This window comes from Aristolochia californica, unplaced genomic scaffold (genome assembly GCF_029961685.1).
Source record: "Aristolochia californica isolate CCGP_79_NKW_82.1479 unplaced genomic scaffold, dmAriCali1.0.hap1 SCAF_9, whole genome shotgun sequence".
NCBI lineage: Eukaryota > Viridiplantae > Streptophyta > Magnoliopsida > Piperales > Aristolochiaceae > Aristolochia > Aristolochia californica.
The window spans coordinates 30,293,256-30,318,890 of NW_027182290.1; the positions used below are offsets into that span (position 1 = coordinate 30,293,256).

At 41.2% G+C, this 25,635-nt stretch overlaps 5 protein-coding genes across 7 annotated transcripts; 2 read left to right on the forward strand and 3 right to left on the reverse strand.

Annotated features, from left to right (window-relative positions):
* Positions 1-1,739: 1,739 nt before the first annotated feature.
* LOC137940744 (lachrymatory-factor synthase-like) lies at positions 1,740-2,210 on the reverse strand. The gene has a single exon (XM_068785878.1). It carries the CDS (start codon positions 2,208-2,210, stop codon positions 1,740-1,742), a length of 471 nt encoding a protein of 156 aa, XP_068641979.1.
* Positions 2,211-5,930: 3,720 nt separating this feature from the next.
* Positions 5,931-6,401, reverse strand: LOC137940745 (lachrymatory-factor synthase-like). The gene has a single exon (XM_068785879.1). The coding sequence runs from the start codon at positions 6,399-6,401 to the stop codon at positions 5,931-5,933; it is 471 nt and encodes a 156-aa protein (XP_068641980.1).
* Positions 6,402-7,814: 1,413 nt separating this feature from the next.
* On the reverse strand, positions 7,815-8,375 carry LOC137940746 (lachrymatory-factor synthase-like). Its single transcript, XM_068785880.1, has one exon. It carries the CDS (start codon positions 8,373-8,375, stop codon positions 7,815-7,817), a length of 561 nt encoding a protein of 186 aa, XP_068641981.1.
* Positions 8,376-9,503: 1,128 nt separating this feature from the next.
* On the forward strand, positions 9,504-18,737 carry LOC137941382 (FACT complex subunit SSRP1-like). 3 transcript variants are annotated; one of them, XM_068786764.1, is made up of 17 exons: positions 9,504-9,664; positions 9,924-10,118; positions 10,928-11,033; positions 11,463-11,599; positions 12,080-12,163; positions 12,269-12,363; positions 12,447-12,555; positions 12,777-12,863; positions 12,999-13,091; positions 16,376-16,573; positions 16,712-16,863; positions 17,013-17,160; positions 17,248-17,337; positions 17,480-17,659; positions 17,880-17,958; positions 18,037-18,180; positions 18,319-18,737. In XM_068786764.1, exons 1-16 carry the CDS (start codon positions 9,611-9,613, stop codon positions 18,159-18,161), a joined length of 1,932 nt encoding a protein of 643 aa, XP_068642865.1. In that variant the 5' UTR covers positions 9,504-9,610; the 3' UTR covers positions 18,162-18,180; positions 18,319-18,737. The 3 variants fall into 3 exon arrangements, 2 of the variants coding, with proteins under 2 accessions (XP_068642865.1, XP_068642864.1); XR_011110394.1 differs by having other exon boundaries at positions 9,505-9,664; positions 18,037-18,421; positions 18,506-18,737; XM_068786763.1 differs by having other exon boundaries at positions 9,505-9,664; positions 18,037-18,737.
* Positions 18,738-23,168: 4,431 nt separating this feature from the next.
* On the forward strand, positions 23,169-24,192 carry LOC137942168 (uncharacterized). Its single transcript, XM_068787860.1, has one exon. The coding sequence runs from the start codon at positions 23,272-23,274 to the stop codon at positions 23,917-23,919; it is 648 nt and encodes a 215-aa protein (XP_068643961.1). The 5' UTR covers positions 23,169-23,271; the 3' UTR covers positions 23,920-24,192.
* The last annotated feature ends 1,443 nt before the right edge of the window (positions 24,193-25,635 follow it).

Sequence of the window (25,635 nt, forward strand, 5' to 3'; positions counted from 1 at the left end):
CAACTTCACTGCCGGGGATGGGCGGTCCAGCGTTGAGCCTGACACAGCCGACTTGCCCTGATTCTCCTTCTATGATATCGCTTGAGTCCAAGTTTGGGATCCATTTGTATATTGCCCCGAAGTCTTGCAGGGGGCCTCAAACTTTGTCAGCTGAGACGCCGGGGACCTTGGCACCCGCCTTGCCTTCCCACTTGGGTGCCTCAGCCTCTGGTTTCTGCGCCATCAAAAGACGATCCTGGGGGACTAAGATTAATCGCCATTCAAATATAGATATCCGACCATGAAGACAACTACCAAATGGCCCATGAGCTAATACTAAATACTATGATATCGCTTGAGTCAAGTTTGGGATTCATTTGTATTTTTTTTAGTAATTTTAATGGGTAAAAAAAAATTAAAAAAAAAATTGAAGTCAATCAAGTAATCTGACCATCCTGTTCTTCACTCCGTCCTCATTGGCTCCAGAAAGTACAAGTCGAGCAACCGTGGAATAATCAAGATAGATCATTGACCATGCAAAACGCCATCTGAAACGACGCATTATTGCAGAATCTCAAAACAATCTCAACGATCGGATTAATGTTGGTTCACGCATCTCTGATTCTGTACCAAGACAGTCTAGTCTGCTCAACACATCTCCCATTCATGCACTGAAGCAGGTTGCGTTGAACATGAAAACCACTCCACCACAGCCTTTAATGGAGCCCCAGAAAAAGCAAAAAAGAATCGATCAGTGACTTTGCAGAGCAGAAAAGCTGGAAACTCTTTTTTCAGATTTCAAGTGGCGGGCAAAAAAGGAGGGAGTAGGACCATGCCCGATTTAATGGTTTTTCTGGTGCGAAAGCTCAAACTTCTTCGGATACTTTTTTGCTGGTTTTCATTTCTCAAGGAGGACGGCTCAGGTCTCACGACTTTGATTTTGAGCCTGTTTCCAGTCATAGCTTCTAGAGGCTCTTTACATAATAAAACGACAAGTTTCATCGAAGACGATCACAAAAATAATCTCATCTGATTCCTTAATAAATTTTAATAAAAAACTACAATCATCAAAACCGACGAGTGTTACTATAAACTAAGCAAAAGTAGCATTCAATTAGACATGAGACAGCCTACTGCTGACTGCTGTCACCGTCCATTTCAAGAACAGCATCAGAAACGTTCTGTCAATTTTGCCCTTTTTCAGGTTTTACCGATTGCTCCAATACGTTTTTCTTTTTCATTCAACTGGAGACTTCCTCGCCTGAAATTGCTGAAGAAAAAGTCTTCTACTTTGTTATCTCATTCAAATATAGCTCTCCTTGTTTTTTCTCCAGAAATATGGGTCAAGGAAAACTGTAAACAGCTATGCTAAGTAAGTATGTGGCTTTGCCGAGGAATCAAAATCGGAACAGAATGGATTACAATATCCAGTTTTGATCTTTGTGTTTTTTCCCGTCTTTAACGATTGCTTGTAGTCGTAAATCTAAATGTAGGGTAATACTAAATGCTATGGGACTGCTTCGCCTTGTATATTTTGATGTGTTAGGGCATAGAGGAAATTCTATAATTCGTAGAAGAGATCATGAGAAATCAACCATTGAGAAAGAACACAATGAAGCATTGAAACTAGAAATGTCTTATTTCAAAGATCTCGAAAACATAACAGACCGTCGTAGGAGCTGAAGGCATCCTCGACAACCGAAACCTCTAGCTTTTCGCACAAAAACACACACAAAAACAGGGCGAGAAAGGAAGACAACCTAAGCCTTGTTTTCTTCGACGATCTTCTCTGCCAAGTAGTTCACACAGAACGAAATGTAACCGTTGACCTTCTCCAGAGTCCAGTAGGGCGGCGGCATGGCGGGAGTAACGAAAGACCACTCGATGGTGCTTCCGTCCTCCTCCGGCAACACCTTGAGGGTCGCCACATAATCCTTGAACCCGATATTGTTCTCGACGACCTCGAAACTCAAAGTCCGCTCCGCCGGGTCATACGCCACCAATTTCTCGTTGGTGAAGGCGCGTTCCTGGGAGCCGGGGAGGGGATTGCCACTGCAGAGCCTAACGCAACCGAGTTTACCCGGCTCACCGGATACAATGGTGGTGGCGTCTATGCTTGGGAGATATTTGTAGATGTTCGCGTAATCGTCTATAACCGCCCAAACTTTGTCTGGTGAGACGCCTGGGACCTTGGCGCTAGACTTTCCCTCCCAGGTGTCTTCCGATGCCATTTGTGAGGAGAGAGAGAGAGAGGATTTCAGAGGATTGACGATCAGGGAAAGCTTGCAGCGGAATCCGAGTTAAATGCAGAAACAGGGCGTGAAGATCCGGTGACGGACCTCCTTATATAAAGACATTCGGAAGATCAGACGACCAAAATACCCTCAAAAAAAATTCTCTCATTTTTTATATATCAATTTTTTTTTTCTCAGTATCTTTGACTGTTTGTTAAGCACGAAAGCACATGGCAATTTCATTAATCGATGAGTCGCTCTCAGAGAAGTCTCCAGAGAGTAACCAATATGACTGAACTACCCTCTATCATTCTTTATATATTAATTTTTTTATTTTTCTTTATTTTATTGTTTTGCAACCTTCGTACATGGCACGCCACTTCTTCCCACTAGGTAGAGGGGCAACTAGGCAAGTGCATCTTTGCGTACGGGGTCCCACACGGACGCCTGCCTATATTCGGGAATCCGTAACCTAGTGAATGGAAACGGAGATCACAACCACCGGCCACCAAGTCAGTGGACGGTTTCTTTTATCCAACTACTTGTAAATAAGAAAAAGGGAATTCACCGACCTGCAGTAAAAAGTGGACCAGTGGCTCATGACGTCGCCTTTGTAAGTTAATGGGTTTGTGGCGGAGAACCCGCTTCGGTTGCCACTTGCCACGTCTAATCATGGGGTGGCACTGGTTGGGTCAGAGACGAGTTTCTTACCATCCTAACCTGAATCCGATCACTGTACCTCACTTGCCCACATGTAGTCCACTCATTCCCTTGCAAAAAAATTGGTTTAAAATGTATTAAGAAGTAGTATAGTACGTGGGGCCCCTACTTAATCAGAATCACGGAGGCACATGGCGGTCCAATATGAAAAACCAAAAGGCATCTGTGCGAATGAGGGGGGGAACATGGCATCTGTCGCTGCAGGGCCCGAATCGAGGTTAACGTTTTTAGTTTTAAATGTCACAACTCTCTATTCATCGGCGTCGACCAGAGCTAAAAGTATAACAGGTTAGTTCAGCAGCAACTATCTCCTCCGACAACAAATGTGAATATTACCGGGACCCATTTCCCCTTCAATCACGAACAATCCAAACATAGAAAGATACGCAAATCTCTTTCAGGCGACTGAGGCAGATTTTGCATCCACTAAATTTTCAATAAATTACATTACATTCGCTAACCCTTGATGTGAGAACTCGACGCTCAGAAAGCTTCAGCGACCATTTCGGGTTCCGAGCAGCACTCGAGTAGACTTACAATAGAAGTTAAAAACTCGGTGGAAACCATTGAAACTTGGTTCCTGCACCAGTCTGGAGTTTCCGCTACACGAGAAAGTTGGAATCAGCACACGAGCTATCCGTGGGACTAAACTTCACCGTATGGGATCTGAAGGCCAAAAAACTGAAGGACCGGCGATGCCCAGACTTGGGCCTTTGACTTCCTTTCACTTTTTGTTAAATTTCATCACTTGAATTGCCGAATAGACGCACTACAAGCACCCCTGATTGACCCCGGACTTCAGCTCCCGAATTCGAATTTGTAAAAGGAAAACGTCTCAGTTCCGTCCAACGAAATTATCCCCTGCTATCTCGTTCGCAGGAGGACACAAGTCCGCCGACCGTCGTTGCATTAATCCACAAATGTCATCGGTGGGCGGGTGGCCCTCTCCATCCATTTCTCTTCTCTCTTCCCATAACACCGGCCACGGTCGCCACTTTTCACCTTCTCGATAATGTGGATCGATCAGATTCCTGTAAATGCATATGAAACAATTCATTGTTCTTCACTTGATGAAGACGACAGGTAGGCGAACGAACATGTAGAAGAATTGCGTCAGTTTTCCACTGTACGCTGTTCACCTTTTCTGAAATGTATTTGTTCTTTTCTTCTTCTTTTTTCTAAAGTTTCAGAAAAATTAAGAGGAAAGTACCTTTAGCAAAAAGAGGGGCAGGAATCAGGATAGTTTATTAAACATAACCAGATATGAAAACCATTTTGCATAAACATGTAACATCTTACATGATTCGATGGAAGCACACCCACACATACAACCCTACAGCCGCCAACAAAACAGGGGAAATAACACATAAAAGGGAGAAAACAAAGGAAATTATTTCTTGGGGCTAAGAGCTTCTTCCATTGCTTTCGCCATGCCTTGCACGCTGAAACCAATATACCCCTGAACCTTTTCCGGTTCCCAGTACGGTATCGGATCCGACACAAAAGACCATTCGATGGTACTTCCACCGTCGGAATCCGGCACAACTTTCCATGTCGCCACAAAGTCGCCGAATCCGATATTGTTATCAAGGACCCGGTAGCTCAAAGTCCGTGTAGCGGGATCGAATTCTACCAACTTTTCGTTGGTGAAGGTGGGAGTATCGCTACCGGGTCCGGGAGGCCCAGAGCAGCGCCTGACGCAACCGAGTTTACCCGGCTCGCCTTCCACGACGGTAGTCGAATCAATAGTTGGGAGCCATTTGTGCACGTTGCCGTAGTCTTCTACGAGCGACCATACTTTGTCGGCAGAAACTCCGTTCACCTTACCGGCAGCCTTGCCTTCCCACTTGGCCGGCGGCTTCAGATTGTCCTCCACGGAAGATTGGGCAGAGTTGGAGAGACTGAGGGACGGTGTAACCAGGTTTCTGAAAATGGGTTTCGGCGTCCTCAACGTTAGGTGGCGAATCCGTAAGGCATCCGAAGGTACCATAGAGAGACATCGGCAGAAACCGATAGAAACGTAAGGATTAGAGGGCCGTGTTACGAGGTTACGGCCAAGATGTGATGCGTATCGCCCGAGTTTGAGAGCCATGGCTGAAACTTGAAAGGGTGAAAAGGTAGAAGCAAGTGACCACTAGGAGGAAACGCAGGGACAGCGGTGCGAGACTTGTCTGCCTCTCTTTCTCGTGACCTATAAATTGGATATGAAGCGGACATAATTTTACCAATCTATCCCTCCAGGCACTAATTTTCAACGCGCACCGCAATTGCTGTCGTCTCCTATGGGTCTCCCTGTCCCGACTTTCCCACTGCGACGCCTGATTAGACCAGAACACGGGTTGAGAGTCCGGAGACTACATCCATTCACACCTCCTACTAAGGTATGGGGTCAACGGACGGAATGCCAAGTGCGTGACCTCACACCTAAGGCGAAACGTCTAGTGGGACAGTCCCTTCTAGAAGAGCTGTTGGGCACGTCTGTTCGGGCAAGAGTCGGTCTGAGGCATTTAAGGCTAGGGCTACTGGACATGTTATATAATGTATAAATAGAAGAAAATAAGTTACTTTAAACTGTTTTATTTAAAATAAGATTCAGTGTTATTATTATTTAATAAAATAATTCAGAATTATTGAAGAGGACATCCTCTCTGTCTTTTTCCCTCTGATGCTCTGTTCATACTTTTTTATAACTAAATGGTTGCCGTCAAAATACGCCTCCTAAAATATCCAATTTATTTATGTGAATCCTTCGGTTTCAGTGCTAGGACCAGGCGGTAGACCTAGTTATATTTGCAGAAGATAAAATTCAGATATTCTTAGACGAGATACCAAAGTAAGAACACGATGAGATATTGATGCTAGAATTTTTTTATTTCAGGGACTTCGAAAACATAACCATGCCCAAACAGACAGTCAGACAGTCACAGGCACACACGGGACCTCGAGCTTTTCACCCCAAACTTTAAAAAGTTAAAAACAGGGAACGGAAAAGACATATTAGGCTTTAAGCTCTTCGGCGATCTTCTGTGCCATGTGGTTCACACTGTACCCAATGTAACCCATGACCTTCTCCGCAGTCCAGTGGGGCGGCGGCATGGGAGGAGTAACGAAAGACCACTCGATGGTGCTTCCGTCTTCCTCAGACAACACCTTGTGGGTCGCCACGAAATCCTTGAACCCGATGTTGTTCTCGACGACCTCGTAGCTCAGAGTTCGCTCCGCCGGGTCATACGCAACCAATTTTTCGTAGGTGAAGGACCGATCCTGGCCACCGGGGATGGGAGGCCCACTGCAGAGCCTGACGCAACCGAGTTTACCCGACTCACCCGATTCGATGGTGCTGGTGTCGATGCTTGGGAGATAGTTGGAGACGTTGGCGTATTTGTCTAACACCGCCCAAACTTTGTCTGCAGAAACGCCTGGGACCTTGGCGCTAACCTTTCCCTCCCACTTGTCTTCCGCAGCCATTTGTGAGCAGGCAGAGAGAGAGAGACAGAGAGAGAGAGAGAGTCTTTCGGAGAGAAAGGAGTGAAACGCAGAAACAGGATATGGAGATCGGTGACGGACCTTCCTTATATAAGGAAAATAGCATATCAGATTACCAAAATACCCTCAGTCAATTGTATCCGGTGAATTTATTAGTTTATTTGACCGATTTGGGGCTCCTACGAACCACACGGAACCGATGCCGGTAAACGCAGGAATGGTTAGGGACTTTTGAACGCGTGGTTGGGCACGCATAATTATGACATTATTTTACTATGTAGACCCCAGTTTGGTAAGATGTTTAAATTAGTCTTTTATTATAAAGTAAATTATCAAGGTACAGTTTTATGTTACACCAAACCATCCACTATTTGGTTGCCATTTGGATGTCCATCTTGGCCACTAGAGGTAGACTTCTCGATTTTCTGAGACATGTTGTGTAGTTAAAAACGGATCATGCTTGTTTCCTTCGCCCCTCGCCTTAGGTCGACATCAAATACCTGCATGGGATGTCAATTTTCTAGGACTTTTATATAAAGTTACTTCTGTTAGTTAGGATGGAACTTGGAAGACAACAGGACCAGGCGAAGATAAAAAAGAGTCTAAAGTTGAAGACACCAACTTGGGCCTTGGCAGTTTTCTTCCTCCAACTGTGTATTAATTAGCTCACTTGCCTTGACTGATTGACTTGAAGCAGCCATGCTTGACTCCGGACATCAACTCCCTATTTCCAATTTGTAAAAGGAAACGTCTCATGTCCGAGTCAACGATTCGTAGCCCAGACTCCGGAAACTACCCCCCACAGAAGACCGTCGTTTTCTCCCAAATCAGCATCGATCCAGAAATGGCGTCGGTGACTACCCCCTTTTATCACTTTTTCTTCCCTTCACAGGGCAAACTCCTTCTCCTTAAACCTTGTAGAAAATATGAGCCTATCGAGGGTTTGTTTCAGGTTCCCGTAAATGCATGTTAAAGAAATGAAAGAAATCATAGTTCTTCACTTGATGAAGACGACGGATAAGCTGACGAACTTACATGTAAGAATTAGTTTCAGGGTACGAATTCCATTCGACAGTCCCGTCTTTTGCCGTTCTTGTCATGAATATGTTCTTTATTTCCGTTGTCAATTCCTTTCGACACTCCGTCGTTAGCTATTTCTGAAATGATTGTATGTTTTTTTCTTTTTCATCTTTTCGACTAGTTAATTGAGAGAGTAGAGGTGGAAAATGCATTTAAAGAAAAGAAGGGCAGGATTGTTCATTAAACATAACCGCATAACAAGCGATTTTCAGAAACAAGTAACATCTACATGATCAGGAAGAAGAAAAAGCAAGCCTACATAGCCGCCGACAAAACAGGCAAAAACGTCACAGAAAAGGGAGAAAACAAAGGAAATTATTTCTTGGGGCTAAGAGCTTCTTCCATAGCTTTCGCCATGCCTTGCACGCTGAAACCAATATACCCCTGAACCTTTTCCGGCTCCCAGTAGGGTATCGGAGCCGACACAAAAGACCATTCGATGGTACTTCCACCGTCGGAATCCGGCACAACTTTCCATGTCGCCACAAAGTCACCGAATCCGATATTGTTATCAAGGACCCGATAGCTCAAAGTCCTTGTGGCGGGATCGAATTCTACCAACTTTTCGTTGGTGAAGGTGGGAGTCTCGCTACCAGGTGCGGGAGGCCCAGAACAGCGCCTGACGCAACCGAGTTTACCCGGCTCGCCTTCCACGACGGTAGTCGCATCAATAGTTGGGAGCCATTTGTGCACGTTGCCGTAGTCTTCTACGAGCGACCATACTTTGTCAGCAGAAACTCCGTTCACCTTACCAGCAGCCTTGCCTTCCCACTTGGCCGTTGGCTTCGCATTGTCCTCCACGGAAGATTGGGCGGAGTTGGAGAACCTGCGGGACGGCGTAACCGGGTTTTTGAAAAGGGGTTTCGGCGCCTTCATCGGTAGCTGGCGAATCGGAAAGGAATCGGAAGGTACTATTGAGAGACATCGGCAGAAACCGATAGAAACGTGGGGATTTGAGGACCGTGTTACAAGGTTTCGGCTAAGATGTGATACGTATCGGCCGAGTCTCAGAGCCATGGTTGAAACTAGGAAGGGGGCGAAGTAGGACACACAATAAAACTGCAGACGAAGAGGAAGCACCGGCAGAGCTGAGCAGAGCACTGGGCCTTGCCTTGTGAATTGTGAGATATAAGAAGGACATGAAGCAAACATGTTTTGACCAAACTGTCCCTCTGACAACTGTTTTTCCGACGGACACCAGTAATTCGATGTCAGTGCGTTTTCCCTATTTCGTCATAAAGATATTTCCATTCAAATCACTTCTAGAAGAAGGCTGATAAATCCTCTTGTTCAAGAGCAGATTCTCCTTGGGATATGATCGCGACGCTGCCTTGTATGGATCTTGTACTCTTCTCGATAGATGAAATTGCGACTTGTCTGATTGACCCCTAATCGAGCCTCTCCTAAATTACTTCTTCCGACAAAACTGATTCTGCAAAAGAAACGACGAAACTACAAAAACCCTTCGCTCTTGCCAAACGACTCCATTGACTCCAGCTGAGAGTCTTTAGGTTCACACCTGCATTGGACCTCTTCGGCCAACGTCGCACTCACTCGTACTCGAGCAAGCCCGACTGGAGCCGGTGATTTATAAAACCGTGGTAAAGACCCGAAGCGAGAAGTCTAACGGGGGAGACTCTTCTAGAAGCAGTGCGGAGAAGGTCGGTAAAAGCATAAAAAATCAAGTTCCACTCAGGCCGTCTCCTCTCTCTGAAATCTCGAGTCATGAAGGCCCTCACGTAGTGGAAAGAAATGAGGGAGGGTTTTTTTCATGATTGGGTGTTGGGTGAGTTGGATTCAACCTACATGAAGCTTTATATTCAATTGAAGATTGAACCTAAGATTTGAGAAAGATTAAAATAAAATTAACAAATAATTCTCCAAGGATAATTTTGAAGAGAGTGGACGTAATAAATTGAAATTTAGGCATTAGAGCTTATAAATGTATTCACGGCCCATGAGCTTTATGTTTGTAGGATCCAACAAATAGTAGGGATGTCTCAAATCCGACTCGGAAAACCCCGTTCTGGACGACGACTTATTTAAATTAAAAAACCTAGAAAATCCGTCCGCTTCCCGGGCAAAAAGAACACTTGGTTCTCCTCGTGAAAATGGCGGATGGTCTTGTCTTCAATAACATTCTCCTGGGAGGCCGGGGTGGTGTGGTGAGTTCTCACTCCCAAAGTTTTTTTCTTTTTTTTTTTTTACTGTTTTGTGTTTCGTTTTTGTGTTTCTCCTGGAGTCCTTTTTTATTTCCTTCGGCCGTCGAAACGATTGAAATGCGTGGGTTGAGAAATTGCCTAGGGTTTCGATTTTTTGTGGTATACTTGTTTGCGACCTTTTATAAGGCAACAATATTTAAACAAAAGTAGCAAGATTTTGGGAGTGACAGGAATTTCTAATGGCTCATTTCACAAAAAGCAGAACCCTGGACAGCTTACGGTTCATTCGATGGGGATCAGGTGGAAGAAAGTCGGAGGTCAGGGAGAAGCAAGGGTTCTTAACCTTGAAAAGGCAAACATCCTTGCTGTTTCATGGATGAAGATCCCTAGAACCTTTGAGGTCAGTGTAAAGGGCAAGGATGGCTTATACTACAAATTCACTGGTTTCCGTGAACAGGTATGCTACTTCTTTGGAAAAAAATTATCTTCTCACTCTATTTTTTTTTTTTTTTTTGCTTGGCGGCGTAACTATTTGACCTACTATAAACTCCGATTATCACAATTAGAGCCGGGGGAAAATGTATGAATTGTAGCTTTTTGAATGCAACAGACCAAAATGAGCATGTGTATCATTTAAGATTGCCAGGTCTGTTGCCTGCAGGAAAATATCGTCTATAATTTTTTTCTGGATACTCTTTGAACTACGTGGTGCCATCATAGTGCTACTTTAAGTTGATCTGCCATTTTGAACAACAGATGTGATCAATTCAAGCTTTTGAATGGTGTTTGTAATTAGCTTTAAACATTTGTCTGGGCCATCCGGTGTTAAATCGATTGATAGCAAGGCTTTCTTCTCAGCTTTTTATTTTTGTTGTGGGAAACTTCATAAACATAACGTAGAAGGGTACACATATTAGAGTTTGTCTTTGTTTATGCTCGAAATGAGTGCTAACTACCATAAACCAATCAAGGAAAAAGTAGTGCTGAGGAATGTTATTATCATGACAAATACAGAACCAATCACGGCAAGGAAAAATTTGGCAGCTTCATCCAGCTGGTTCTTTCCTGAAATTGATTTTGAGAAGTATTTTAATATTTAAACATCTCATATAGAACCTTCAAATACACCAAATTGACATTCCATTTTCTCACTTGCTAGTTGCTTGTACCTTTAGTTTTTATGTTAGTTGGAATATGTTGTTATCTATCATATGCTGCTATTGTTGTTCAATACTTTGTAAAGACCTCATTCTCGCTTTCTATCAGGACGTCAGTAACCTGACAACTTTTTTTCAAAGCACTATCGGAATAACACCAGAGGAGAAACAACTCTCTATCAGTGGCCAGAATTGGGGGGAAGTTGATTTAAGTGGTCAGGGATTATCTATAACTTGCTTACCTTTTTTTTTTTTTTTTTATTCTTCCCATATGGTTTTGTTCATCATGGACTATTCAAATGGCATGGCATTTTCAGCATTGCATGTGAACTATACTCTATAATATTTTTCCAACGATCTTAACGTGGACATTTTTGTTTATGTTGCACGAACTTGTGGCTGAGCATTTTCCTTCCACTTGGAGTGTGACTTTCAATTGCTAATTGATGCTGGTGGATTGCTCCTGTTCACGACTTTTCTTGCAAATTAAAATTGCACTTTTCTCTTCCACTTTGTGTTGAAATAAATGCATCTTCTTCCATTTTAACTGCAGACTGAGGCAGCAATCTTGATTTCCCATTCTTGACTTTCCTTTTTTTTTAAAAAAAAAAAAGAAAAAAACTTGTGCAACATTTTCTTTGCAGGCAATTTACTGAATTTTTTAGTGGGCTCAAAGCACGCTTTTGAAGTGTCATTAGCTGATGTTGCCCAAACTCAGCTTCAAGGAAAAAATGATGTTTCACTGGAGTTCCATGTTGATGACACAAGGGGGGCTAATGAGGTTGGTATCTTAACCTTTTTTTCTTAGGTACAACCATTTATTCAGTATAGAGCTTAGTTGAGCCTGAAACAGGGGTGGGAAGGGATCTTTTACGATCGAATTCCTGACAGAATCACATAATATGCACATGAGTGCTAGTAACATGCATGCATGTATGTGTTCACATGCACAGGCACACGAGCATGCGCACATGCACACTTATGTGTATGTTTGTAGATGTGTATGAATTTGCAAAACGTCTCATGACATGTTTGTGAACAGGCCTGTATATTAGGCATTTTTAGAAGGTTTATTTAGAAAACCATGTGCTTTCAAAAGTAGAAATATCAATGTATGGCTCAGAACTAATTGATCTTGGTGGGTTTCAGTTGCACTTTAAGAGTCTAATGATGCAAGTGGTTGTCTGAAGCAAATGACCTTCAAATAATTTGCTTTTCTGAAACTTTCGTTGTTCTAACAGTTTCTCTTTGGTGTCAACAGAAAGATTCGTTGATGGAGATAAGTTTCCATGTACCTAATTCAAATACACAGTTTGTTGGTGATGAAAATCACCCTCCTGCTCAGGTGAAAAGTGTGCTGACTTTGTTTGGTTTATTGCAATATCTGCATTGAGTCTTGCTTCTTATATATTCATGATCTGAAATTTTTAACTCTTTTGTATAATGATAGGTTTTCCGAGACAAAATAATGTCTATGGCTGATGTTGGTGCATCTGGTGAAGATGCTGTTGCTTTGTTTGAGGGCATTGCAATTCTTACTCCTAGGTTTGTCTGATAATCTAGCTATGCCCTTGATTTTGGTTGTATTAATAGTTTGTATGTTAAATGGATGACCTTCCTTGTTGCAGAGGACGATACACTGTTGAACTCCATTTATCATTCTTGCGGCTTCAGGGACAGGCTAATGATTTCAAAATTCAATATACAAGCATTGTTCGCCTTTTTGTACTTCCTAAGGTACTGAATTAGTCCTGATTCTGAGAGCTGTATACATATAGTGTATTCTAGTTTGGCAGGATTCTCTCATACCTAAGTATTCTTGTTTTATTTTGGCTGGATTCTCTCATAGCTATCTCACTGCCTGTGATATTTGACTTCTATGCTTACGGTTGTGTTATTTTCATTGTGTTGCACATCTTCTGTATCTCATTTTGTTTCATTTATGTTGCAATTTGTAGTCCAATCAACCACATACCTTTGTCGTGGTGACTCTTGACCCACCTATCCGCAAGGGCCAAACTTTATACCCCCATATTGTTTTGCAGGTATTGTGTTTTAGTTCACTGCATTGCTATTTATTTTTATTTTTTTTGGAAATTTTCTTGGAAACGTTTTTTTTTTTAATGAAGATTTTCTTGGAAACTGATAATGTTTTATTTTCCTTGCTTTTGGTTGCAAAGTTTGAAACAGATTTTGTTGTTGAAACTACTCTGATGATGAATGAGGACCTCTTGAATACCAAATACAAGGACAAGTTAGAAGCATCGTACAAGGTATTAAGCAAATCATTTCCTATAGTTACTCTCCATTTTTTGTTTATTAATTATAATATGTTTTTCTGAGGGAGTTGGTATGTTGATTGCTTCTTTAATATGTCTGGAGCAACTATATGTGAGTAAAATGCCTATCATCTTGCATGCATTTGACTGTTTTCTGTTGGATTGAAAGTCTGTGTTGTTGAGGAGAGAGTGGTGGATGGTAGGTGCACAAGTCTGTGTGGATTTATGAATCTATGTGCCTACTAGTTCAACATGGGTGTATTCATTTTCAAGTGGAAAGACATAATGTGGCCTCCATTATAGGAAGTAGCCCGTGCACATTCTATATAATTGTGAAGTATGTGAGGTTGTGTATGCTTAGTTGGGCGTATGGTGTGGGCTCCACATTGGATATGTGAACAGGCATTAAACTAGGCGTTTTAATGTTAGGCTTATTGGTTCATATACTTGATGTGTGACCTCTCCATGCCTATCATTTTTTTTGTGGTTCTTACATCAAGTTTATGATCCAACACTGAAATCGGCCATTATTCTATTATGGATCTACAATAATGGTATGTAAATGGTTTGCAGCATACTGATATTGGTGTTGACGGTATGGCAAAAAATCATTATGTGCTTTAGAAGATCTTAGTTTTTTTTTAATTAGGGATGCAAATGGTAAATAAAAGGAATGGTTGTGTCTATGGACAAGTTATTTGTTTGTTCTCTTGTTTTTTGGATAAGTGTTAGGTAACTAATAGATAACCGATAATCGGGTAAATAAAATCCAGAATGAAGAAAATAGAAAAACTCCTTGTTTCGAGGTTTAACTGGGTATTAGGATTGATTTTACTGCCAAACAAAGAAGGGTAGACTATTTGAAGTCCTGTTCTTGAATATGGTTCTCATCATTAAGGAAAAAAGAAAGAAAGCGGAGTCTGGTTTTGTTCTTCTTCTAGAATGGAAGGCAGGCCTGCGAAAGGAACAACTTTCTTCTGCACAAATTGGAGTTTGAGTGCCAGCCTTCATTGGCAGATGTAGCCTTATCTTCCTTTATATGATCCTGCTGCTTGCTAATTCTTTTTATTTATATATATATATATACACAACCTAGTCTGGCCCTATGGGTGTCACTGACTTCACTTCAGCTGAGCTTCAGGCCCTCTTCAACGGCCTCACTCTCTTTCAGGATCATCTCTCTGGCCTGCTCCATATCGAGGGTGACTGTGCTGTGATTATTGGTTGGTTTTTCTCTCCTTCCACCCCACCGTGGCAACACTGGGATGTTTTTTATGTTATCATGGACATCTTATCCCATATCACTTGTATTTGGTCTTATGTTCCTAGATCTGCTAATTTTGTAGCCGATTTACTTGCTAGACAAGGAGCCTCTTTCCAATCCCTTGTTGTAAGGGGTGTACTTTCCTAATTGTATTTGTTTGTTGTTTCTTGCTTAGTAAAATGCTCACTTTTTCAATATATATATAAAATGTTGGAGAAACAGTTGGGAAAGAGAGTTTGAGAGAATGGGCTGGAGGAGAGAAAGAGAAGCATGATTTGCATAGAGAGAGGAGATCTTTGATTTAGCAATTAGATTAGAAAGTAATGGGAGGTTTTCTTGAGTCATTTATATGATGATGTGCAGATTTATATATGTTCCCCTCGTATCTTTATCCTTAAATGGGTATGGGTACTAAGTACAAAAGTAGTCTTACCTTTGTCATATCTGTATAATAAATAAGAAAGAGGAAATTGGTTCAAAATTTTCATAATCTTACATGAATAAAGATTTTCATGAATAGGAATTGGGTATAATTCACTCCTATTGCTGTAACTAGCAGTGAGACTTTAGTTGACTGGAAGTCTATGAATCTTTCTCAGTAACTGGTCCAGCTGCACTATGTAAGCAGTTTTAGTTGTACACCTTTCTGGTTTTAAACACTTGAGTTTGCCAGGTACATGTCATATGATTTAATTGTTTTGCTTTGGTGATCAGTTATCATTTTTTATCATCATTTGATCTTTGATTGATCAGTGGAATATCACCTACATCAACTCACAGTTATGAGTGAGGTGACAAATAAGAAAATAAAAGTGGTGACCCACTTTTAGTATTAAGAGGTTTATTTTTTTTTGAAATGTGGTGTATAAACTATTAAAAGAGAGGCTAATATGCATCCACTTCTCACAAAGTACAATTTGAATTGTATTAGTGCCATTCAAAATAAAAATTATTACAACAGTATATTTGTGAATTTCATTTTGGAACTGAAATTTCAGACATATTCTGAGTCTTGATGCTAGAGTTAGATTGTGAATAAATTTGACGCGGGACGCGTGTCGGGACGTTGCAGAGAAAGGAAATTGACGAAATAGAAGGAGAAGAAAAAGGGTAGGAAGATTGAAGAAGAAGAAGCAACGGGGGCAGAAAATTTCAATTCATTCAATGATGTTCACTCATCCGATCACAACCCTTTAAATAAGAAACAAAACAGAAGTTCAAAATTTAAATAAAAGAGATAAATCCTATCTGATGAATCTCGTAAAATCAAGAAAAAAAAAGGATAAACCATTATCTGATAAATCAGGATAAAATAAAAACGAAAATAAGATAAATTACAAATTTTTAGGGTGGTGGGTTCTGGTGTGACCCGATGTCTCCCAGTGTAGACTCGTGTGATTGGTGGTGTTCCCACCAAAATATAGCAAACAAATTGATGAAAATAAAAGAATGGAAGGATTTTTTAAAAACTGAGGCTAAATGTGCTCTGAAATTTTACTAATTCAAGTTCAAGCTAGTAATGTTTTTCAACCATGCATACAGTCAGCTCTTAGAACTGAGATTCCTAACATAACTGAGCCGTGTCAGTCTTAGAACTGAGATTCCTATGATAACTGAGCCATAAGCAGGCTAATTCAAGTTACTTACCAACTCAATTCCTCCGACTGAACTATATAATATTCAATTTGGATTTCTATATTAGCTATAGTAAGAATTTCCATATTTTTATTTATTCTACATAATATTCCTTCTTGAAACGCCTTTCCTCTGAAAGATGTGTCAAGCACGTTATCAGCTGTGGGTCTTATTAATTAGGGTTAAGAGATCTTGATAGGAGGGAGGCAGTATTCAGGTGGTACAATGTTAATCACCCCATTGTGGCTTTTTTAGTCAGTGAATATGAGAGTATCCTGCATTGCTTTGGTGCTCCTTCAGCCACTGATTGATTGGAAGTATACCTTTTTTTTTTTTTTTTCGGTACTCATTGATGGACATTGATTTTTTTAATCTTCAGGGGTTAATTCATGAAGTCTTCACTGGAATATTGCGTGGCCTATCTGGAGCTAAAATCACCCGACCAGGAAAATTCAGAAGTTGCCAACATGGATATGCTGTAAAGTCTTCGTTAAAAGCTGAAGATGGAGTCCTCTATCCCTTGGAGAAAGGCTTCTTCTTTTTGCCTAAACCCCCTACACTCATTCTTCATGATGAGGTAACAAATCAATGGAGAAAAAATTGACATTCCTATCTTTGTACCATTGAACTATATCTATTCCTTATGATATCTTGTTACTTGATTAATCTGATATGATATTAATTATTTTTTATATGTATTATATTTCATGCCTAGATTGAATATGTTGAATTTGAGAGACATGGAACTGGAGCCTCCAGTTCGCAATATCACTATTTTGATCTACTCGTGAAATTGAAGAATGAGCAAGAGCATTTGTTCCGGAACATTCAGAGGAATGAGTATCATAATCTTTTTGACTTCATTAGGTAGGTCTATGGGACCTTTTTGTTTTTAGAGAGGAGATCTACATTAGAATAGAGTGGGCCATGTTGCCTTGTTAGATAGTCCAGTAGGTGTATTTCTGTTATATTGGTTGCACATGCTTCCGTCATTTCTTATGTTATGTTTTCCACAGTGGGAAGGGTCTGAAAATCATGAATCTTGGAGAAGTGCAAACTACAGATGGAGTTGCAGCTGCTCTCAGTAATGATGATGATGATGCTGTTGACCCACATCTTGAACGGATTAAAAATCTAGCTGGGGGTGATGAAAGTGATGAAGAGGTACTTCACCCTGAACTCGTATGATTGATTTGTTGATTGGACTAGGATGCTTGAGGTTGACATAAGTTCACATATGATTTTTCCCAGGATGAAGATTTTGTTGCAGACAAGGATGATGGAGGCTCTCCAACAGATGATTCAGAAGAAGGATCAGATGTAAGCCAAGAGTACAAAGATGTAAGCCATCTTCACCTGTTTTCACTGAAACAAGCTCTCTTCACTTTAAAGAATATAATTTTTTTTATTTTCACTTACTGAAAGACGCATGATTAATGCTGAGAATGTCTTGTTAATTTCCAATACGGACTCTGTGATTCAGAAACCTGCCAAGAAGGAAGGCAAGAAAGAAGGTGCTGCCTCCAAGCCTGCCTCAAAGAGGAAAGTCAAGGACGGGGATGAGGAGGGTTCTAAGAAGAGAAAACAAAAGAGGAAAAAAGATCCTAATGCACCTAAGAGGGCAATGTCTGGTTTTATGTTTTTCTCTCAAACTGAGAGAGATGTAAGCTTTTATAAAGTTCTCTGGTTCTTGCTGTTTGTGTCCTTGCAGTACAAATACCCCTTGCGGACCTACATAGGAATGTCTAGTATCGTGGTTTTTGTATTGACATTTACCTTTGAGCGCTAGAGGTCCCTGAAGTTCTCTAGAACTAGCCCTTACCTTTTTGATAAGTATTGATTGTGAGGGAAGCACGGTGATCTTCCATGTTTGTGTTTTGCAGTTTCTAAAGAAAGATAGTCCTGGACTTTCGTTTACAGACGTGGGTAGGGCTCTGGGAGAGAAGTGGAAGAAGATGACAGGTACTTCCAACGTTCTTATATTGGATGTTTGGTTGTTTTCTTCTGGTCATACATGTGATGCACTTGTTGATCTTTCAGGGGAGGAGAGGGAGCCTTATGAGCAAAAAGCTCGGGATGATCAGAAGCGTTACAAGGAAGAGATGGCCGGTTACAAGAACACTCCTGCAAATAGAGATTCCGGGAATGAGTCAGACAGTGCTTAGATGTTGTCCACTGCCCTATGTAACGTTGGCCCTGACTTATGGTGATATATATGCTTAAGAGTGAGAAAGAATATATGACCCGCGACTGTAGAACTGAGACGCTTATTACTTGTAATATCGTTTTCAGTTTTTTGCTATCCTTTTTACCGTGAAACAGGTTGTATACCAGATCTCTTGTGGGCTCAACCGATGGAATCAAAAGCTGCTAGTGCTGCATTTGGACGGGGAAGAGACTTGTACAGTAAAAGGTTTATGCTTTGGTAATTATGACAATTATGAGCCATCAGTTTTATCAGAAAAAATTGAGGCCTCTCAGAACTTGGTTCCACTGATTGAATGCGTAGGACCAAGCTGCGGGACTTGAGCTTTACGGGGTACTTCAGCATGCAGATGAAGAGGGCATGCAGTAGACGACGACGTTACACAAGAGGGTACTATTTTTATATTGATAATACTGTAGTGGATGAATGGTCTATGTAATTTCACTTGTAAATGCTTATAGAAGGATTAACCACATCAGCCTGTCCAAAAATTGTAATTTATGTTCTCTTTGATGAAATATTAGGTAATACTAAACTTCACATTCCATTCTTTTGAGCGGCAGCCACACACTGCACTTCCTAAATGTTCATGTCTTCTATTTATTTTTGTGAAAATGTCGAATATGACTCTCAAAGATACTGAATTTCCAGGCACAGTCAATTAAACCATGCATTCTCAATTGTAATTTAATGGACAGTTAAGAGAATAAAAGTGTGAAATTATTAAATTGGAAGCATTACCCATGTCTTCCATTTTCTTTTTGTGTTTAAAATTTTTCTCAGATTTTATTAGTCTTATTTAAAACTTTGACTAATCATTTTAGAATTACAGTTCCTTCTGTCTTTTTGCTGCAAAAGAGACTAAATTCATTAAAATCGAAAGCACCCAAATTTTCAGAAGAAAAAAGTATCCACTTGGCTCTAGTATGAGAATTTTAACACATAATCGGATGGTCATTTTATAAGTATATAATTGACATCATGTACTGATTTTATGATTACATGAGAACCCAAAATACACATATAGGATACTGTAGGTGTATAAGAATCAGAGAAAATGAGAAACCTCAAGTGGAGCATTATGTATCGATGTTATTGATTTACCTACTAGTAGTCTAATAAAATAAAATAAAAAAGCTTGAAACTTCAAATATCAGATCAAAACTCAAATGCTAATGAATAAGATTTAAATTGAGGTAATAACTTCTGGAGTGATGAAAATTTCATATAGGCCATTCTGCTCTTGTCAAATTGCAATGAATTGGTTGAGTCGTGGAGAAGATATCTTTATCTTCTAGCTCATCCTATTTCTATCATGATGTAATGCTATCAGTTTCAATAAATTCCCACACAAATTGCGAAAAAATGCTTGCTCCATTGCTCTCAACTTTCAATGATGTATTTAAAAGAGTTCAGGAACGATGAAAGAGTTGGTGACGTATTTAATGGAAAGACGCTTTTTCTTCTGTAGTTTCATGTTGATCTACACTCCTGGTCATCTTCATTAAGCGGATAACTTCTTGACTTGATCAATTATAAAAGTCAGTGCAATATTTAACATGGTATCAGAACACATATATGTTCATCAGAATTGTTTTTTCCTCTTCCTCTGCCTCTCCACCCGTAACTCGAACGATGCCCTTTACAATTACGTTTAGAACGCCAAGGTGGAATTAAGAAGGGTGTTAGACTTTAAAAACAGAAGAAAGCGACCAGACCCGGCTTCGATCTAATTTCCTTGATTGTGTCGTTTGAATGATAAAAATGAAAAAAAGGACCACCAATAATGAACTGCTGAAATATCCTAATAATTCAAGCTTAGTTACTCCAGTGGGGACATGCTGTTCTTTCCAAGTCTAAGAGAATTTAGTATTGATTTCTTCCCCTTCAAGAATGCCTCGTTCATTACCTCCCGTTACCTGGGGAGGGGCCGCCGCCTCCAATTTCAAAGCTCAAACAGGAAAGGCTTCAAGTAACATTCAAAGATTAACTCTCCTTCCCGCATTTTATATCTCGTTCGATCATACCCTTCACCAAACCTTCGGAATTGGGAGCTTCCGTAAATTTAGGGAATATTTTTATAGAATAAGGGATGCAGTAGGGAGCTCGAAGCATGCTTTATGGGCAACTTCCTACAGTTCTGAACAGTTCTCGTAGTGGATGAGGCAATAGCCATATTATCTTTTCAGTATTTATTAATCTTGCTATTATTTCCGACTTGATATTTGAAATGGGTCACCCCCAACGCCTCGTCCAAATTCCGCATCTTTGGACCTCTTCCTTAATTATCTATGTCCATGTCCAGTTGTCCTCCTCAACGTAGAATTTTTTGCATTATGTTTGGTTAGTGTCCTGCAAAGATAAGTTGGAAGAAATCATGATCAGGACCCTTTAAGCCTAGTTTAATCAGCCGTTTATGCTGACATTTCTCTTCATGTTTTAATAATCTAAATAAGTGAACTGCAGAAGAGGCCTGCTTCCTAAGAATCCTTCAAAAAATGATGAAAGTGAATAACATTTCTATAAGATTCAAATGTGGCGCTTTAACACAACAGATTCCTCCACTGAAAAAGTACAAGAGAAACTGGGGGCTTTATTTTCCCTTGGGCCGATCGTAAAGCCATAAAGGAAAAGGTTGATCATACCAAACCCAATAACCAAGTGAGTTCAAATAAAGAAGCCTTTATTAGGAAAAGCTGGAGAAAAAATATGCAGCTCCGGGGATTATTCAAACCATGCAACATCAAGTGCGCTTTGATGTGGATGACTACTCTATTATAGGCTTTAAACCAGTCTTCTTCTATTCGCATGGATCGCCTGCTTTATTGATTTCCTTCAGCAACGGGAAGTAGCACTTTTACTCATCCTTGAAGGTTACTCTTGATTTTTACCACAAAATCCATCTTGGAGGAGGAGAAACAGAATGTGCATTCAAGGCAAAAGTTGGAATATGAACCCTGGCATTGTATCCTCTTCAAAAGCAAAGGACGGAATCAGTTATTTGCCGCATCACCCACGACACTGTACAGAACTTTAGCCCCAACCCGAATGGATGGGTATGACATTTGTAAAGTGTACACAATTAAAGTAGTCTGATTGGGGCGATCACGATCGCCACAGGCTTTTATTGGACGTAAACCCTCTGGAGTTCCGAAAAGCTCGCAGTCTTCGTATAGAAGGCGCACAGGAAAGAACAAAAAAATAAAAAACATAAGATACATAACTTTCATGGTGGAAATGGTGGATGATCCACCACCACAAGTGACAGATGTCCGCTGTCACTGTACACCTGGCGTAGAGTACGTGGTGACCTGGGTCGTCGATTAGGTCTCTGTTGATAATTGATGCAATAAGGACTCTGTTTTCGTCACATCCCATTGCCCAGAGAGGCAAACTCTAGCATTCCGCTGCTACATACCGATCAGGAGCCCTACAGTTTTAAGACTCTGTCCTTTCCCTCTATTTTTTTTATCAAAACAACCGAAATAAAAGCTAAAAGAAGGTCAGTCAAGGCGCTGATCAAGTGACACATGTACTCCACAAATTTGAAATCATGGAGGAAGACCAGTCCACCCATGTCAGGTAAAAGGTGACGTCCTTCGGTGTGAATGAAACCTGAAACTACCTGAAACAAGAAGAGCACACATACACTATGAGATCTTCCGATCAAAGCACAAACACATTGTTGAAGCTTCTGAACTAATTGAAATCTCCGCGGACTCGTTAGCCTTTAATTCCATCTCGCCTGCACTGGATCGGTAAATCATAATTACTTGTGCATAAACGCCATTTAGTAGATGTCTTGATGCGACCACCGACCGGAGGTTCATCGGATTGTGGCGGCCAGAGGACTTCCAATCGCCGTCTGATAGGATTTGAGAGCAGGAAGCTTACTTCTTTTCTGATCAAAGAAGTTTTTGTACGACCAGCTTCATTTTTTTATTTTCACCGGCAAATGTGCCTTCTTGATTGTTGATTCGTCCTTCGCCTAGGTAAAACATCAAATCGACAAAAGAAATTTGACGGAACAGGGGGACGGATAGGGTTCACCGACCGCCTCGAGATCTACGGATCCAAATTTATTTCGGCCAGGTGCGAAAGCAGAAACTCTAGTGATCGACAATACCTGCAGGCAGATGCAGATCTAGCAATCTTATCTTTCCATGTCAAAGAGAAATGATTCAGATACAAACTCTGATGGTTTTTTTTTTTTTTTTTTCTGGTACGAATGAAGGAATGTTTCTGAATCTCTGAATCACAACAGAGCAGCAACGAGTAACGAACTCGATGATTTGATTTCCATAAAGAAAAAAATGAATAAGGAGCTAAAGTACTAAACAACAGTAAGGAACTAGGCTACTTCGTACTGAGTCTGACCGATCCGTACATTTCAGATCTACAGCAAACCAATCGAAGAAGTGACTGCCAAGTGGTAGAGAGTGGTTGCGCGACATTGATTCCCGCCAACCTCATCGAGCTGGCCAGTGGGCTTCTCTACCGCGGAACTCGTCAAAAAGCGAACGTAGGAACTTGAAATGGCTAAAAGACCTGAAGATCCAGTTAGAAATTACAAGAAGCAATATGATCAGATCCAGGTTTGTAAAGCTCTTTGTTAATAATAGAAACGGTGAGCACTTCTGGAGAAATAAGGGCAGTTCAGGAATTTGCCATTGCTAAATATCTCTCATCGTTGTTCCCATATGGCTCAATCAAGAGTAATTCAGTACAAATCTCATTGTCCTGTGAATAATCCATGGTCCTTCTAGTAGTTTCGCCCCCCCCCCCCCCCCACAACCTTTTTTTTTCTGGCTTCTTCTTCCTGGTGGACCTTTAAATAGCGTTCCCCTTCTCTTTGCTCATGACCAAGAAAAACCTCTCCTCCCAGGAGTTACCTCTCTCTCTCTCTCTCTCTCTCTCTCTTTGCCTCTCCCCTCTTCTCGCGCTTGCTCTTTCTTCGAGCAAAATTGAAAAAAAAACACAGAAGAAGAAGAAGAAAAACGACCTACCGTAGTGAAAGGAGTCACTCTTCGTCTCTCTCATTCATTTTCGCCCTGGAAGAAAGCAAGAAAATGGAGGCTAGACCTCCTGTTTTAGCTAAGAGGCTGTGGCAAGTCGCGCGTGTCGTCTTCTTCATGCTCCGGAAAGGGATCTCGAAGCGGAAACTTATGATGGACCTCCATCTAATGATGAAGCGTGGCAAGATTGCCGGCAAGGCCATTGGGAATCTCATGTTCCACCATCACAACAGCTTCAGCTGCCACTCCCAAGACCCCCATCTCGCCTTCTTTGCGCCCCGTGAATATGAATTCAGCTGCAGCAACAGCCCTGCCTTTCCCTTCCACATCTCCAGGCGCTCCAAGAACCACCACAGTTACGCCTACTCCCACCACCACAACTACTTCTCCTGCAAACACCCTTCTGTGGAAGACGAGGTCGCAGTGTCTGCTCTTCAAAAGACACTTGAGATGTTAAACTCTGAAAAATCTGCCGCAGCCTCCCCCATGCCTCTCTCATGGTTCGGCCGGAGTCCGGCAGTACGTCAGCTGAGGATCACGGACTCGCCCTTCCCTTTAAAAAACACTGACGAGGACTGCCATGTGGATAAGGAGGCGGAGGAATTCATTGAAAAATTCTATGAGCAGTTGAGACTGCAGAAGAAGATGGCCGCCCTGGAGGCAAGGTATTTCGAAGACCTTTGTGCCCGGGGTGGTGGCTGAGATTTTGGTTCGATATGATTCATGTACGCGGCAACGATGACAGAAGGTGGAACGATGGGAAAGAGAAATAATGGCGATTTGCGTTGGTGTTAAAAAAAATGGGCTTCTTTCGAGTTGCTGGTTTATATGTGAATAATAATAGTGGCTATATGAATCTTTCTCTACGAATTTGTAAATTCGTAAAGGAAGTTCTGGTCTTCTGTTTTTCTAAGTTTAATGTTGTTCTTTTGTCCGCCCGCTTTGTAACGTTTCTTGCTACTGATCGAGGACTTCAACTGCGACTGTTTTCTTTTTATGCCTCTTTTTGGCTTTTCCGCGAGAGTTTTCCGCCAAAAAAGCTGGGTAGGTTGCACTCTCTCCAGTATCCAATCCAAAAGAGGTAATTAAAACTTAGAAGCACGTATATTTTCGATTTGAGAACACAGTTTCCTTTGGTTTTAAGCTTAAGCTTGAAGAGAAGATGAAGCTCAAAGACAACCATAATAAGGGGACTATTTGAATCCTGAGCACTTTTGATCTTCGGCCTGCAATAGCACCGATTCACCGGTGCTGGAAACGTCAAACTTTTCCAAGAAACTGAAATAAAAAACTTCCAGCATGCCAAATTGAGTCTCAGAAAAGAATGTGTTTTTCAGGTCTTTTGATCCCTCATCAGAAGGGATCAAGGCTCATCACACTCGCAAAACTCTACTTCAGTTCCATGCGGCGTTTGTAAATATGATCATTAATCCTGTTGTGAGACGTAAGTGTGCTTTTCAGTGGAATTTACAGCTCCAAATATCCGATCGTTCAACGCACAACCACTGCGCTTTATTCCTTCAGAACTTTTCACTATCGCCAGTCGCCACCATTAACTCGTTGGCCCTATCGTTCTGACCTTAAAGCACCACTATTCGAGCCAGTGAACCCTTCTGATGAGGGTTAGAAAAGAAAAGGCAACCATAGAAAAGGACTGTATTAAAGAGTTGGTGGAAGAAGGGGGTGAGAGCTGAATTATTGGGAGGTCTCTCTCACGCACTAAAAGCATAGTAAACCCTTCATTCTCTCTTCCCCGCTTGATCAATTCTCTCTCTTCATGCTTATCTTGTATCAAAAAACCAACATATAGATAACCCATCCGTAACCGTGACACGCTTTTAATTTCTAGAACCATTAAAATAATCCATAACTCTCTAGGGGTGTGTTGCCGTCTCTGTTAGTCACATGCCACATGTGTCCACCGATCACTGCCGTTTATATTAATCCTGTATTGGCTGATAATGGTGCATCAACGGCTGGGGATTAACAAATGTCGGCCATCTAACAATGAGACTGACTCAACTTTTTTTGTCGTGCACTGTTAAAATGATCAGGACCATTAAAATTTATGAGCCCACACAGTTATGTCAGATTTGTAAGAAGGATTTCGGGCCACGAAGACCATATTTCACAGTCCACGCAGCTGGAACGAGTCTATACGTTTGGATGTCATGACTCCCCCCACGAAGCCTTTTTTTAATACGATGGGAAGCTTTAAGAAACAGTACTGCAAATTTGGCAATATCTAAGGTTCGGGAACGATGACAGACATGAAAATTAAGCCGGAGAAGGAGGCACGAAAAGACAAAAAAAACGAAGACGAAGATGAGAAGAAAGTACAAAGCTTTTGTGGGAGGAAATTGACACCAAAAACCGCTTCGAAGCAGGTGTGGAGGGTGGAAAACCAGAAAAAAAAGT